Raw genomic sequence first — 18,208 nt, forward strand, 5'->3', positions numbered from 1 at the left:
CATCCATTCCACTTTCTTCAGGTATAAACACCCTGATTTTCCTCTGAAAACCCAGTTTCCCAACTCAAATCTATGTGGTTTTAAAGTGGTTGACCCTACCTCCTAGTTTCTTGAGTGAGTATATACCCCAGGATATTCAATGAGAATATTATTTCCCTCTGAATAGGATAATTGGCACAGGATTTAGTTTGTGACATAAGTCAGGCAAATAAAACCTAATTTGGAGGATTTGATAAAATTATAGGTTCCAGGTGCTATATTTCTACCTGGATGGTTAATCTAGAACCACACTGGTAGCAGTTGTTCTTGCCACCTATTGGGAGGCACTTGTCTAAGAGTAAGACAAATACAGGGAAGCAAAAACTAAATTGATGTAAAAGATCAGAGAAACTAAATATTGATACTCAAATCCAGCCCCATTACCTCTGGACTTCACAAAGATGCAAACCAATAAATTACTCAAATCAGCTTGCGTTAGGTTCCTGATAGTTACTGCTATATTAACAGAAACTAACATACAGTTTAAGGTTTTACATTTGATTCCAAATCATGTATATGTTCATCATCTTCCAAGGTATTTTTCAAATAAATTAAAATATAAATGTCCCATATAAGCAGAATTTGTGAGAAATAACTGATCAAGTCTAGAAGTTTAGGATCTTACCAAGTAAATTCCAAATCATTAAAAGAAATATATTGAAAATTTGAAGAAAAAAAGGAATTTTTAAAATGTTAGCTTGTTCCTAATTGTCTAATATCACTTTCTTGACAGATAGGTAGATAGATAGATCTCCCTAATTCTCTTTCTTGATAATGAACTTTGTAATTAATGGCAAAGTATCTTCAAAATGCTTTGAAAATTGCCTATATTTGCTACTTCCATTAAGTAAGAATTTTTATTTCGGATACAATTCACAATGTTTTTTAAAAGAAAATTATTTTAATTATTTTGTAAAATTTTTAACAATAATTATGTGCCTTAATATTATGGTAAATAAAGTAAGCTTAAGTGTTACAAAACACATAGTAAAATATAGTCAAATACAATGTTATGATATTTAAAAGATAAAAGTTTTTTCAAATACATGAATTACTTGACACTACCAACTGAGAAATTATGAAATAATGCTTTCCTGACCAAGTATGAATGTCTGGCTTATTTAATTAAAAAAATAAAATAACATCCTGCCCCAATATGCTTTTAATATTCTTGCTTTATTTTCACACAATATCCTATTCTAGACTTTTTGCAGATAGATTTCTCTCATCTCTAAAGATAAGAAGTATCTTATCCTCGTACAGGAAATTTTTATCATGAAATTTAGATTTTGCTTCACCCATTTTCTCAGTTGATTAGAAAGCTAGTATTATAAAAGTGAGAAAGAAATTCATTGCTAAGAAACCACATTCTGTTTTACAAATTAAGACCAAATACTTCAAGATATTAAATCACTAACTACTAGTTAATTTAAGATAGACATCTGTCTCTAACAGAACTGTATATATCCCTTAGATTCTTTATGTTTGACAAAAGTAATATATGCTTTGAATAACATTAGTGAAAAAATAAATACTTAAAATGCATTACTATTCTTTAATATTATTAACTCGACCATCAAAAAAAAAAAAAGAAAAAAAAAGGTAAATCTATTAGCAATCTTCTAAAGGTAATAAATAATGAGAAAAGGGACTTACATGATCAATTAGTTCACGGACCATTCCATTCCATTGTCCATTGGCATCATCCTGGGCTCCATATTTCCCATCCTCCACAAGTCGAATTTCATATGTAAAGCCAAGGATCGTAGACAGCTCTCTGAGGAGGTCAATGCAATAGCCCTCAAATCGATCATTTCCATAGAGAGGTTTGTCGGACTTCTTAAACAGGACATAGGGTTCCTCCTGGAAACAGTGAATATGAAGGTAGGAAGTGTCAGTTAATCATGAAACTTACTATCAGAATTATAACTCTTACAAGATAGAAAATTTCACATTAATTTAGAGAAGTCAATTTTATTTTCTTCTAAGTGTAATTAATATAGTTTGAAACACTAAGAAGGCATATTACTTTGAGAATACATGTCTTACAAGAGAATATTTAAATATAATAACTTCACCACAACTATATAATAAAAAATGTTATATATCTTATACCACATCTTATATCACATATAATAAATAATATATAATGTGATATATGCTATATATAATAATATATAATACTAAGATATAATTTCACTATGATTACGATACCCCAATTTGAGTTTTACCATATAATTAATTTCTGGTGTGCTGTTTCAGTGAGATTCATTGATAAAAGAATGAAAAATAAAGTCATTACCTAATTGCCCACCATGTGCTAAGAACTGAATTAGGGACTTGTATATACATTATCACAGTTTGTTCTAAGAACCATGAAAGTTACAACTACTATAATTATAAGAGAAAAAGGAGTAGCTTACTTTAGAATACAGGAGAAGAAACTAACACTTATCAAATGTCTATGCATGCATCCAATAACATTTTATGGAGAACCGGCTGTGAGCCAGTCCTCCTCTATGTAAAAGAGAAATCCCTGAGTCATGAAGTTCACGATATAGAGGAAGAAATCACTAAATAAATGCCTAAACAAATAGAACATGTTACTTCTGATGCTGATAAATTGTATAAAAACATAAACTAGGGCAATAAGATATTGAATGACATCAAGGTACTTGGCAAGATAAGAGAAGAAAAGACAAAATTGAGTAATATGTCTGGAAACCTTTTCTGAGGAGATGAAACATGCACTAGCATCTGAGAGATGAGAAGGAGCCTAGCCATTTGAAAATCTGGAAGAAGAGCATCTCAGGCCAAGGACACAGCAGTAAAAAGCCTGAGATCGATACAGCACCAGAGTGTTCCAGGAAGAGGACAACAGTCATCAATATGGTTGAAGTCACATTCAATATGTGAGGGAATTAGTTGAACAAGGTAAGAATGAAGAGCAAGTGAGGAGCCAACTCTTGCAAGGCTCTGCAAAGCAGTCCCTCTTAAACACTATGTTCAACTAAGGGCTAAGAGAATCCATGTATTAGCATATCTTATTGGGAGTGGGTGGAGCATGGTATGACAGATTGTCCTATAACTAAACCAGGATGCAACTGACTCTACTACTTACTATATGACAATGGGCAAAACCTTTGGAAGCTTCTCTCTTGGAGAACGCTTCTCTCTTTGCACTGCCAACTGAAAAAGCTTAGGAGGCTGCAGTGCCAGTCCACCTATCGATGTGATCACCCTCTTCCCAACCCCTGGAGAACAACGGTCATCTCATGAGGGCCATCACACCTAGAGAAGTTTTGGACAGTGCAATGTGTCAGCTTGCCCACACTCATCTCGGAAACAAGACCCCACCTTTCTTTCCATCTCCTTCGACCTGGCTTCTCCCTACTGTTTCACTCACACACTAGCTTGATCTGCTTCCTGCTCTTCTGATGCTCCACTGTGCTAAAGAAGTCCCGCTCAAAGATCTGTTCTGCATCTTCACCTAATTTTTGGAACGCCCCTTGCATTCCTGCTTTACTGAACCGTATCCTCTTTGCCAAAGACTCTCTTCAGTGTCACCAACACCCTGCTCCCGGCCAGAAGCACATCTGGAGCCTTCCCTTGCCCCTCACTGTTGCCCCAGACCATTCCTTCCCCTGCCTCCTGAGATAATCTCTGCTTCTCTGAGGCTCATGCCACCCACCTACATCAGGCTGTCTCTTTACAATTGCTGTCATCCAATGAAATCTCAACCAGGAGATTCCCTAAGATCTGTGGGATACGTGGGAAGAGAAGCCTTTACTTTTCAAATGTTTAGCAACTGGATGACAATTTTTCTCTTTTCCAAATCTTATCAATATTCTCTATCGTATTCAAAATCCACCCAGATCAATATGGTCAAACTCAATCCTTTCACCTCCTCAGGGCCAAATCCTTCTCTCACGGGAACTTAGCCTCCTCCCATGATCACAACTGCATTCTGCATTTTTCAGAAAATGATATGCCTCTGAATTAGGATTTTTAACAGCCCATTAACCCAACTCATTGTTCAATCACACCCATCCCTACAATACTTCAGTTCTGTAAAGACCTCTAACACAGCAACCTCCACATTTTCCCACGATCCATCAACCCCCTCCTCACTTCATTGTCAGTCTTACATCCCACAGTCCACTAGTATAATTTCTATGCTCCATGCATTCTCATGCCCTTCACCCCTCTTGTGCTTAAGTATTTGGCTTTACAAAAACCATGCCTTCCATAAATAACTTTTTGTCCTTCCCATGCCTACTCCTGAAGAGTAGAATATTGCTAATTGTTTACACTTAAAATTAATATCCTCAAACATTTTATAGTAGTATCCATTTCCAGCTCTATGAGATGAACATTTTATCCATTGTTTCTTTATACTTATACCTTCCCACTCTAACAAGCAGTTAATTACTTCAGTGAGAAATTAAAAGCAATCACATGTGATACCTTTACCTTCAGACCCAAAACCCACCAAACCCATTTTCTCTTTCCTTTGTTTACTGCTATGGAGGAACTGGCCCTGTGCTTATGGGACTGAACTCTACACTTATGTCCTGATTCTGGTATCAGTCGGGGTCCCAACACAGGATGCTGCTTTGAGCAGAGTCAAGAAATATAACCAGTATAAGGCAACTACAGGAGGGATCCATGAGGATAGAAACCATGATCTCACTTTCTTCCCTCCCTTTGATCTCCTGCTTGGGCTTCCCATCAGTCAAACCCAATCAGAAGCCAGAGGGTACAAGAGTCTATTGATGCAACTCGTGCAGGTCACCATCCTGGGAGAATGAAGAAGAGTGAAGAATGAATCTGAAGGGACAAAAAAGAAGATACATAGCACATCCCCATCACCTTTCACTTGCTCCAAGACCTAATTAACTGAGTCGTCTTCTTTCCCCTTCATAATCAATCTGTCTCTTTATATAGAATTAGTTTCAAAGTATATGTACTTGTTCCAATAACCTGCTCCTCAGGACCCTTTTTTGTTGTTTCTTTTCTACCTTATTCTAAACGTAGCTGACTCTTAAGACTTGGTTATGGCCCCTCTCCCCTTCTTTCCTTAAAATGCATCCCTAAATGATCTTACCCATACACATCAAATTCAATAACATCTTTATACTGATGACTCTAAAATTTATATATCTGACTCAGACCTCTCCAAGTAAGTCTTGGGCACACGTATCCAGCAGCACCTGTCAGCACCACTTAGTCTTTCATAGACATCTCACATCCCTTAATTCCCAAACTGAATTCTCCTTTTCCCCAAAACTTGTATACCTTTTCAGTTCCCTCTGCTTTCAGAAAATGGAAACTTTCCAGTTACTCAAGCCAGTCACTGAGCCACCATCCTTGCTTCCCTTTCTTTTTGCTCATTCACTACAGAGCAACAAAAATGATCTTCTTAAGGTATACGCTGAATTATATCCCCACCACTACTTCACACCATCCCCAGACTGCCAATGCATTTAGAATAACACTCAAATTCCTTCTCATGACCCCTGAAACAAGTGGTTCCAGCACTCACAAAAGTGATCAACTCAAAAGCTAGGGAATCACTCTCATTCTCTGTTCTAACCTTTGGAAATCCAACAAGTTCTTCTGTCAAAATGTATTTTGAACTCATCAATTACTTTCAACCGTCCCTCCCACCACTGTGGTTCATGCAATCATTATTTTTCATCTAGATTTCTATAGTAGCCTCCTATCTCTCTTTTCCATTTATATGTTCCCACAGTCCTCTCTCCATAGAAAGTCATGGAGATCTTGTGAAAAGTAAATATGATTTTACCATATACCTGCTTAAAGCCTATCAGTGCCTTTTCAATGACACTAGAATAAAAGCAAAACTGCTTATGCTGGCCTTCAAGGCTCTGCCCACGTTCCGCTCTAACCTTAGCTTTTCATTCCCCTCTCTCGTCATGTCCAGATACACTGGTCTTGTCTTCAATCTTGCCAAGATCATTCCTGACCTGAGGTCTTCGCGTGGCCTTCTTTTCTCTCCCTTTCTGACTGGGAGGATCTTTCCTAAGATCTTCACATGGCTGTTTCATTCTCATCACTCAGGTCTCTGCTCAAATATCACCTCTTCAGAGAAAATACTCTCTGTGTCAGCTACCTCTCCCTTCTAAGTTACTCTCTATTGTTTCACCTTGCTTTATTCTCCTCATAGCCCAACCTGGAGTATGTGTACATGTATGTATACACATATGTTCACACACATGTATGTACGTATGTATATGTGTGTTTATTTATTGGGATGTGTGTGTTTCTTTCTTCCCCTACTGGGAAGAATATAAACTCTTGAGTGCGGAGACATTAGAGATTATGTTCATTACTATGTTTCAGTGCCTAAAAAAATGACTGGCAACTAGTTGATGCTCAAGAAATGTGGTAAGTGAGTAAATTATTCATCATAAATGTTTATCTCTACCTTTCCCTCCCCAATTTCATCTTCTTTTTAGATTCTAAATATCCTGTTTTCTTGTAGTTTCTCAAATATCTTGCTATTTTCTGCCTCAGAGCCTTTTAACATAGTATTCTATCTGTCTACAATGCCCTTCAAATGGTGAGATTCCTTACTTCCTTTAGGGCTCAAATTAAATGTGAAATCTTTCCTGGGTTCCTTATGTAAAGAGAATCCTGTTATTCTCCGGCTCAACACTTTATTTTCTCATAATAATTAGTTTATCTTCAATTTTTTATTTATTAGCTTACATTCTTTTAGTTTGTCTCACTTCCCTGGAATATAACATCAATGTTGATTCCTTACAGTATCTCCCATGCCTAATGTAATGTTTGGCACACAGTAGGTGCAAAGAAAATATTAATAAAATAAACGATAAATTAGTGAATTTTTGGACTTAAATTTCTCATCTCTAAGTTGATTTAACAATGCTTTTAAAGCTGTTTTGAGAGTTAAACAAAAGGAGCTGGCAGATACCATCTTCTTAATATCGTTTCATTATTTTAGGTAAAATATTTTCAATGGATTTTTACGAGACTTTATCTCTATAGCAGTTTTAGGTTTACAGTGAAATTGAGTGGAAAGCTCAGAGAGTTCCTGCTGCCAACACACATGCCTAGCATCTCCCAATATCAACATCCCCCATCACAGTGATACATTTGTTATTTTTGATGAATCTGCAATGATACATCATTATCACTCAAAGTCCATAGTTTACATTAGGGTTGTACTTTCTATAGAATTTGTCAAATATATAACTCACCATTGTAGTGTCAAATATGTAACTCACCAATGTAGTGTCACACAGAATAATTTAACTGCCCTAAAAATTCTCTGTGCTTCACCTATTCATCCTTCCCTCCCCTCTAATCCCTGGCAACCACTAATCTTTTTTATTGTGTCTTGAGTTTTCTCTTTTCCAGAATGTCATATAGTTGTATTCATACAGTACATAGCCTTTTCAGATTCTTCACCTAGTAATATATATTTATGTTTCCTCCATGCCTTTTTATGGCTTGATAGCTCATTTCTTTTCTAGTGCTGAATAATATCCCACTGTCTGAACGTAACACAGTTTAACCATTCACCTACTGAAAGACATCTTGGTTGCTTCCAAGTTTTGTCAGTTATAAATAAAGCTGCTATAAACATCCATGTGAAGGTTTTTGTATGGGTATATGTTTCAACTCACCTGGCTAAATACCAATGCATTCAATTGTTAGATCATATAAGAGTATGTTTCGTTTTGTAAGAAATTGCAAAACTGTCTTCCAAAGTGGCTGCACCATTTGGCATTCCCAATGAATGAGAGTTCTTGTCGTTCTACATCCTCAACAGCATTTGGTGTTGTCAGTTTTCTGCGTTTTGTTCACCTAATAGGTATTTTGTGATGTTTCATTGTTTTCTTAACTCACGATTCTCTAAGGAAAGATGCTATTGAGCATGTTTTCATATGATTCAATTAAGTTTTATTAGGACTATTTTACAGTTGTCATTTTTCAAAGAGCTTAAACAATTTTCCCAGGTCACAAAGCTAAGAAGAGATAAAGAACCCCTAAGAAGAGGCAAAGAAAAGATTTGAACTCAGGTTTTCTAAATTCCAAGATATATACTTTTCCCATAATCTTATATGGCTTTCTATACCTTAAGACAATTTATAGAAAATCCATATATGCTGTATGTTTAAACGGAATTAGATAAAACACACAGGAATCATAAATTAATCTAAATTCAAAGCTAGATATTTGGGTATACCATTAGGTAAAAAGGACAGTTAGGATCCTGTCTAATTTTTATGTATTATGTGATCACATATAAAATTCCCCAGGGATACACAGAGTACTACATATGTGACAGATGTAGTCCTCTTCCACCCTTGGGGATATTATACTCATCTTCCTCTCTACTCTTCCTGGTCTTCTAATCTTTTAAGTTTGATAACACATTTCCATGGATCACAATTTAAATGCTCTTTGTTACCTTGGAAGAGGAGGACATCCTGCAGCTAAACAGCTTTCAGGCATATTCAGGTGTCTCTTTTTCTGACTGCCCCACAGTAACTTTTGAATACTTCTACCATAATATTTATTATATTGAGTAGGGAGTGCTGGTTTACCTACATATCTTCTGAACTAGACTTGAGCCATTTATATGGCAAGATAGGTTCTTAAATTTGCATCAAAAGCAAACATCACCAGGCACATAGCAGGCTTGCAACAGAATGACTGCTGTAATGAACTGAATGGAAATGGACTGCTATGGTCAACTGGAGAAGCCAAGGGAACTTGAATTTGAAGGAAAAATGTATAAGGCAGCTAGGTTCCCCTATGGGGTTTGGGGATGGTGGTAACAAGTCTTCAAGTTCCTAACCCATGGGCAGGGGCTTAGGGACTTAAGAACATATCATGTTCCCCTGAAGGAGGGTACAGCTAGAGAATTTCTGGCTGATGGAATGGGAGGTCAAAAGAAGCATTTTGATACAATAATTAACGCTATTTTGGTTTCAGTCAGTTTCTGATTTATAAGTAAATGGATGTGCAGTTTTTTGTACTTAAAAGTCACAAAGGTGGACCATTTTTCAAGCTCCATAAACTAAGTAACAGCACTGCCTAATATTTTCCAAGCGCCTACGTATTGCCCCTGCCCTGTTGTGAGTGCTTTCATTGGATTAACTTTATTCCTCATTACAAGCATGTGAAGGCAGTGATATTATTTCTGTTTTACAGATGGAGAAACTGAAGGCAGAGGTGCTAACTACTTTGCCTAAGGTCAACAGCCAGCATACAACCTAGGTAGTCAGATCACTGGATCACTTACCTTTATACTATACTTCCCATATTAATTGGTTCCTAGCGATCGTTTCCAAACTCCATATGAATGCATAATTACACAGCTCACTAGATAGCTTAACGTGTACTGTATGGCTTTATTATTTTCTTCAGTCAACTGGGATTAGCCACTAATATACTGCATGCAAAATGGTAATACATTTACTAATTGAGTACTGCAATCAAAACAACACTGTAGAACAGATGTAAATATATAATCCAAGTATATATATATTTGCTTTTTTTTAATCATAAAAGTACTTCAAGAATTTGTAAAAATAGGGAATTCCCTGGTGGTCCAGTAGTTAGGACTCTGCGCTTCCTGGTCAGGGAACAAAGATCCCACACGCAGCGTGGCATGGCCAAATAAATATAAATAAATTTTAAATGGGAAAAAAAATAGAAGTTGTAAAAAATAGCATATTCTCAGCCCAACAGACTTAGGTAGCAACATATGAGTGTCTAAAAAATGTTTCTCCCCCACTTGCACTATTAAGTCATCAATGTCTATTTAAAATTTTTGACACTGAAGAAAAAGATGTTGAACGTTAGTGATTATTTAAAAGTGTATGAGGCATGTGAGGGATATATACACACAGAGTACAAAAGCAGAGCAAAAATTCCAAAAATTATTATGCTGTTTAAATCTCACTAATCCAGCTTTTTGTAGTAACCATTCTACCTTATTAATTTGATTTCCTTCACTTATCAGCTAATAAGAAAACTTCTGTCATAGGAAATAAATTTGTTGATCCCTGTGAGATTAAAAAGCCTATTTAGATGTATATTTTAAACAGGTTTTCATATCGCTAGGAAAAAATATGTTGTCTGAGTGCATCTTTTTAGTATTTATGGATCTCCACAATGTCTAGTATCATTCTTCCAATATTTAATTCTGAGAAGTAAGACACGCTTTTCCAGCTGTGATTCCTATCTCCAGCTACACTGTGTCACAAGATAGTTTACATCGAGTTATGACTCTCCTTTAGACTCTCTTTCTCTGTTTCACACAGCATAAGGATAAATAATAACCTCATGTAAGAAAAGAAAAATGGTACCAGAAGCAATTACCGTACCACACACTGAGTTCAATGAATAATATGATAAAACTCTCTTGGGCAACTTTACTGATTTCTTGCAGTCTTAAATCTCCACATTAGCATTTGCTAGAGGTAAAGGCACTTCATTCCACTGGCATCTGTAATAAGGATTTGTCAGCATTCCTACTGTCAACCCCAGTTTTAAGGAACCCAATAACTCACATATTTTTATCTGCATTAGATTGGGATTGGCACAGAGTAAACCCAAAATGAAGTTCTAAGAAAGTGAAATATATTTTAAGGTTAAGAGGATCAAAATGTTTTATTTAAATATAACAAAAGTTTATACTTTTCAAGTGTATAACTCATATATCCCTCAGCCTTTATCTGAAGGGAGATAAACTGTCTTATTCATGTGCTAACCCTTGAACTATCATTGTCTTATGCATGATTTCAAAACATTAGGGATATTAAGGTGCAAATTAATTTTCTATGATATGTATAAAATATCCCCTACTATTACAATGATAATAATAACTAATTTATTTATTTATTCAAACATATATCAAACTCTTATTATGTACGGGCACTTTTTTAGGCTCCAGGTGTACAACAATGTAAAACAAAACAAAACAATACCTAAAAATCCCAGCCCTATGGAGCTTCCAACCTAGTGGTGAATTTAAGGTTTTTATCTATTTTATATAATCCTGTATTATTTACATGGCTGTTTTGCTTCATTAATTACCAGAGGGAGAATATCACTAGAGAGTACATTTTTGAGAAACGTGACTCTGCCTTGTTTTAGAACATTCTGGTGAATATCAGGACCTATGACACAGTGGCCCTCAAATCATTTGTTTGGGAAAACAGAAGTGGATATTCAGTAAGCCCCAGCCTGGTTGGTAATTTACCCTTATGACCAGAAATCTTTTAAAATTCATTTGTGGAAACCAGCTAAAACTCCAGTTGTTTATGAGTAACAATATCCTCAACTATCAAGTACTCATATTTTATTAATTTATATTTATATTGTTAATGACAATTTTTCCTTAATGAAGATAGGGCTGACAAAAAAATACCTTATTTAATAGCATTTATATGGGCCAAATAAAAAAGACACAAATAATAACATCATATTAAAGTTATGGAGATTAAAACTTAAAACTGAGCAGTTTATATTTTCCCAAGGAATCATTTATTACTTTCTATTTTCTGAGCCTTATGTACATACTCTTTGTATCCTATCACTGTCCTCATACTGAAAGTATTAAATAAGTAATAACAAAGCAACTTAGTTTACAGTGTGTGGAGATCAGGTAGGTGCTACAAAGTTGATTAAAAGTAGAAGGCTAATGAATGGGCAGTGTGAAGGGCAGTGGCAACGATGCTATGACGCTGGCTCTGAGTGAGGTGAGTCAGCTCTCTAAAACTACAGAGTTATACCTTAATATGAGGGAAAAAAATGATCTCAACATCTTGCCCTGTGACGCTCACGAGAAGGCAAAGTGAAGAATCATGCTTTCAAAAGGGAGATTAAGGATGAAAGGACTATCTTACACAGCAATACCAAGAAGATGGATACTTCTTTAACAAATAAGTTATCAACTCACTCTAACTATGTGACCATGACTTATTCCACTCCTCAAACAAGCAATACCTTTGGGTACCTTAAGAACACATAATGAATGATGTGAAATTGAAAATAAAAAAACAGCTTATGATAACAATAAGAATGTTTTCTCAATACTAATAAGTGTTTTCAATTGGCATGTTTTGATTTTAATTGGCCACCACAATTCTTATGTGGAATAATGACCTATAAGTAAAAACAGCAACTCCAAAAAAGATCAATGAATTACCATGCTTTTCTAAGAGAGTACATTGCAAGTTGTTATATGATGTTTAACAAGATGTATGTAGGTATTTACATTTAATAACCTCATGTTAAAATAGAAATGTAAAATATTTTTATTGTTCATCCATCCATTAATCCACCAATGCATCCATTCATGCATTCCTAATCAAATATTTTCATGCAAATTTTTATACAGATTTCCAGAACAGAGGTCAGCAAAATGGCTCTTAAAAACCAAAGAGTAAATATTTTTGGCTTTGTGGGCAGTATATTTGCAACTGCTCAACTCTACCATGGTAGAGAAAAAGCAGACACAGAAGCAATGAATAAGCTGACAAAAACTGTCAGAGTTCTTAGAAATCAATTTTTTAGGAACTCTGGAATCTAATAAAAAACAGCAGCCAAGGGAATGCTTTATGACAAGAAAAACTATAGAATTTTGGTAAGAGAGTTCTGTGGCATATCAATTTACCCAGTTCCTACTACCCTCCACTCCCCAATTCTCCAGCAGCCTTGAAGATGGCAGCCCTCATTTCTGATGCAGGTTGTGCAAACCATAGGGGCCTAATCTCAAAGAACATAGTTCTGTGTTTCTACCTGTGTGTGCCTTTGTTTTGTCCACACAGGAGCTTCCCCAGGGCTGAAGCTGCTTCGTGGGTAGTTTTTCCATAAGCATTTAAAGGCAAATATGTTAGTCACTACCTCCTGAGCAAGAGAAAACAGCAGGGGCCAGAGATAAACTAAAATGCCTGGAATAGAAGGGTTAGAGGAGGCTTGGGAAAGAGATATTTGAGACAGAGTTATGAAAATCCCCAGCACATATTCAAGGAAATCTAGAAAGCCACATAGGGGCCTATGGCGGGATGTATGCTCAGAAAAGACCTGAGAAGACTCTAAGCATTTACCTCTGGCTGGACTTCAGTCTCTATGCGAGCAGAAAGGGAAGAATGGCAGAATTGTTGACTGCCTGGCTAAACAGTGAGGGAGTGTCTCAATATACAGACAAACTATAAAGATGGAGAGAGGTTTTGTTTGTTGTTATTTTGTTCCAGGAGTTTAGGGAAATGTTAATAAAATCCATAGAAGACCACTAATCTAAAAACCACATACTTCAGTGGCCCCAGATAACAAAGAATACAGACTTTACAAAATTATTTCAGCAAGGTCCCTAAACAGACAGACAACCACCACAATAGACAATAGCAGCAAATCCTGGGTTGGGGGTAGAATCAGATTTACAGGATTGTTACATTATAATATTCAAAATTTACATTTTTGATAAAAATTATGAGGTATGGCAAGAAACAAGAAGGTACAGCCCATTTACAGGAACTATCCCTGACAGAAACCAGGCATCAGACCGACTAGAAAAAACTTAAATCAACTGTTTTACATGTGATCAAAGTGATAAAGAAAACCATATACAATGAACCAAAAGACACCATCAGAAAAATGTCTCACCACATAGAGAACATCAATAAAGAAACAGAAATTATTAAAAAAAGAAACCAAATAAAAATTACATAGTTGAAAATTACAATGACAGAAATGAAAGATTCACCAGTAGGGTTTAATAGTAGATTTCAGCAGGTGGAAAAATAACAAGTCAATTATTTCTGACTAAAGACCAGTCAATTGAAATTATTCAGTCTGAAGAGCAGCAAAAAAAATGAATGAGGAAAAATGAACAGAGCCTAAAGGATGATGAAACGCCATCAAATGGACTAAGAAAAATGCACCATGGTACTCCCAGGAGGACAGGAAACAGAAAAGGGGTCAGAATATAAATTTGAAGAAATAATAGCCAAGTTCTCAAATTTAATAAAAAATATCACATAAGAGACCCAATGAATTCCAAGATGAATAAATTAAAGTGGTCCAGAGGAAGATACATTACAATCAATTTGTTGAAATGCAAAGATAAAGAGATTATCTTTAAAGCAGCAGGAGAAAAGTGGTTTGTCATATACAGAAATGTTCAATAAAATGCCAATTCTCAATAGAAATCATGAAAACCAGAATGCAGTAGGTTTTTAAAGTGTTAAAAGAAAACATTATACACGAAGAATTCTACATCTGGCAAAACCATCCTTCAAAAATGAAGGTGAAATTAAGACATTCTCAGCTAAACAAAAGGTAAGGGAGTTTGTTGCCAATGGGCCTGCTGTAAAAGAAATGTGAAAGGGAATCATTTGGAAGGACAGTAGACAGTAAATGGAAGTCATAGTGAAAAATTAAGAACACAGGAAGATATTGCTACACAGGTAAATATAAAAATCCACATTATTTTCATTTCTGATTTGTAATTCCTCTTTTTTTCATATATTACTTAAAAGATGAATGCATGAAACAATGATAAATATATGTTAATAGGCATGTATCTATAAAGATGCAATTGTGACAATAACAACGTAGAGGGGGCAGAGCTATGTAAAAGTAAAGTTTTGCATACTGTTGAGGTTACATTGGTGTTAATTCAAACTATATGTCCATAAATTAGAATGTTAAGTATAATTCCTATAATAACTACTAAGAAATTAAGTAGAAGGTATACAGTTAAAGAAAACAGAAGGGTATCAAAATAGTACCCTACAAAAATCAATTAAATTCAAAATAAGTTACCAATGGAGAAAGAGAGGAATAAATAACATGTAACGTATTGAAAACAAATAGCAAAATGGCAGAAGTAAGTCCTTCCTTATCATTAATTACATTAAATATAGATGGATCAAATTCTCTAATTAAAAGGCAACGGTTGGTAGAATGGATAATGGATTTAAAAAAAAATACGCGGTCCAACTACATGCTGTCCACAAAAGACTCACTATAGATCCAAGGACAGAAATAGGTTGAAAGTGAAAGAATGAGAAATATATTCCATGCAAATAGTCACCAAAAGAGTGACTATACTAATACCAAACAAAATGGAGACTAAGTAAAAAACTGTTACATGAAAGGAAGAACATAGAATATTCATAAAAGGGTCAATCCATAAAGATAATATATCAATTATAACCATATAAACATCTAAAAACAAAGCCCCAAAATATATGAAGCAAAAACTGACACAAGTGTAGGAAGAAGTAGATGATTCTACATTAATGGTCATAAACTTCAATGCTCCAATTTCAACAATGGTTAGAACAACTAAACAGAAAATCAATGAGGAAATAGGGGATTTGAATGAATCAGAAAGAATAGAAAATATGAACGGATTGATTACCAGTGATAAAATTGGATCAGTAAAAAACAAACAAACAAAGTCTAGGACCAGACAATTTCAGAGATAAATTCTATAAAACATTTAAAGAAGTGCTAACACCCATCTTTTTCAAACTACTCCCAAAAACCGAAGAGGAAGGAATGCTTTCTAACTCATTCTATGAGGCCAGCGTCACTCTTATATCAAAACCAGACAAACACACCACAAAAATGAAAATTACAGGCCAATATCACTGGTATACACAGATGCAAAATATTAGCAAACCAAATTTGACAATAGATTAAAAGGATTATACATGATCAAGTGAGATTATCACAGGGATGCAAGGATGGTTCAATATCCAAAGATCAATCAATGTGATACACCCTATAACAAATCAAGAATAAAAATTATACAATCATATCAACAGATGTAGAAACAGCTTCTGACAAAATTCGACATCCTTTCAAATTGTAAAGGAAGAAGCAAAACTTTCACTGTTTACAGATGACATGACACTCTACATAGAAAATCCTAGAGATACCACCAAAAAACTGTTAGAACTCATAAACAAGTTCAGTAAATATGCAGGATACAAAATCAATATGCAAAAATCTGTTGCATTTCTATAAATAAGAATAAACTATTATAAAGAGAAATTAAGAAAACAATCCCATTTACAATTCCATAAAATAGAATAAAATACCTAGGGATAAATCTAACCAGGGAGGTAAAAGACTTGTACTCAAAAAACTATAAGAAATTGAAGAAACTGAAGTTAGCACACATACACACACACACAAAAAGGAAGGTACACGGTGCTTATAAATTGGAAGAATTAATGTTAAAATGACTGTACTCCTCAAGGCAATCTATAGATTCAATGCAATCCTTATCAAAATACCAAAGGCATTTTTCACAGAACTAGAACCAATAAATCTAAAACTATATGGAAACACAAAAGATCCTGAACAGACAAGCCAATCTTGAGAAAGAAGCAAAAAGCTGGAAGTGTCTTCCTCCCTGGTTTCAAATCATACTACCAAGCTACAGCAGTCAAATGGACAATATGATCTGGCACAAAAACAGATGCATAGATCAACAGAAAAGAAAAGAGAGCTCAGAAATGAACTCATACTTATATGAGCAGTTAATCTATGATAAAGGGGGCAGGAATATAAAATGGGGAAAAGACAGCCTCTTTAGTAAACAAATGTGGGAAAACTGGGCAGCTACATGCAAAAGAATCAAACTGGACTCCTCACATTATATACAAAAATTAACTAAAAATAGATTAAATATGTAAGTGTAAGACCTGAAACCATAAAATTCCTAGAGGAGAACATAAGCAGTACATTCTTTGACATCTGTCTTGGCAATAGTTTTTTGGCTATGTTCCTCAGACAAGAAAAACAAAAGCAAAAATAAACAAATAGGACTATATCCAAGCTTTTGCACAGCAAAGAAAATCAACAAAATGAAAAGGCAGCCTACTGAATGGGAGAAGATACTTGCAAATGATATACCTGATAAGGGGCTAATATCCAAAATATGCAAAATACTCTTATAACTGAATCTCAAAAAAAAAAAAACCAAATCACACAATTAAAAACTGGGCAGAGGACCTGAATAAATATTTTTCCAAAGAAGACATACAGATGGCCAACAGAAACATGAAAAGATGTTCAACATCACTAATCATCAGGGAAATGCAAATTAAAACCACAATGAGCTACCACTTCACACCTGTCAGAATGGCTATCATTTAAAAGACAACAAATAACAAGTTTTGGCAAGGATGTGTGAAAAAGAGATCCCTCATGCACTTTTGGTGGGGTTGTAAATTGGTGCACCTGCTATGGAAATCAACATAGAGGTTCCTCAAAAAACTAAAACTAGAACTGCCATATGTTCCAATAACTCCACTCTGGGTATTTATCCACAGAAAACAAAACCACTAATTTGAAAACATATTTGTACCCCAACGTTTATTGTAGAATTATTTATAATAGCCGAGATATGGAAGCAACATAAATGTCCATCAACAGATAAATATTTGGTATATATTTTATATATATAATGGAATATTACTCAGCCATAAACAAAAAACTCTGAAATCTTGCCATTTGCTACAACATGGGTGGATCTAAAGGGTACTTTGCTAAGTGAAATAAGTCAGAGAGAGAAAGACAAATACTGTATGATCTCACTTACATGTGAACAAAACCAATGAATAAAACAAAATGAAAAACTCACTGATGCAGAGAACAAATGGTGGTTGCCAGAGGAGAGGCGGCTGGTGGGTACAAAATAAGTGAAGGAAATTAAGAAGTACAAACCTCCAATTATAAAATAAATAAGCCATGGGAATGTAATATACTGCATAGATAATATGATTGACAATATGGTAACAACTTTGAACGAGGATAAATGGCTACTAGACTTATTCTGGTGATCATTTCATAATGTATGCAAATCATATAGTATACCTGAAACTAACATAATATTGTACATCAGCTATATTTCAATAAAAAATAATTTTTATAATGATAAAAATATAAACACAGTTAAAAAATGGGCAATGTTTAGATAGAATTTCTCAAATCTCTTGTTTTTTACTTTATCCCATTCTCTTCTAAGAGAATGCTTCCTCTTTTCACTCTTAAATTATCATCCAGTAAGTCTGCTTTTATTTTCTTTTCTCCTTGATTATTATCCATAAAATGAATAAATGGGTCATACTAATATATATCCATT

General features: G+C 34.8%; 1 protein-coding gene across 3 annotated transcripts in view; it reads right to left on the reverse strand.

Annotated features, from left to right (window-relative positions):
• GRIK2 (glutamate ionotropic receptor kainate type subunit 2) overlaps positions 1-18,208 on the reverse strand; it is a 618,311-nt gene that overhangs the window by 185,608 nt on the left and 414,495 nt on the right. For all 3 annotated transcript variants that reach the window (XM_057738750.1, XM_057738752.1, XM_057738751.1), the window contains exon 10: positions 1,696-1,902. In XM_057738750.1, the coding sequence (XP_057594733.1) occupies positions 1,696-1,902 (207 nt within the window). The remainder of the gene's footprint in view (positions 1-1,695; positions 1,903-18,208) is intronic.

Source organism: Hippopotamus amphibius, chromosome 6 (genome assembly GCF_030028045.1).
Source record: "Hippopotamus amphibius kiboko isolate mHipAmp2 chromosome 6, mHipAmp2.hap2, whole genome shotgun sequence".
In the NCBI taxonomy this organism is placed as follows: Eukaryota; Metazoa; Chordata; class Mammalia; order Artiodactyla; family Hippopotamidae; genus Hippopotamus; species Hippopotamus amphibius.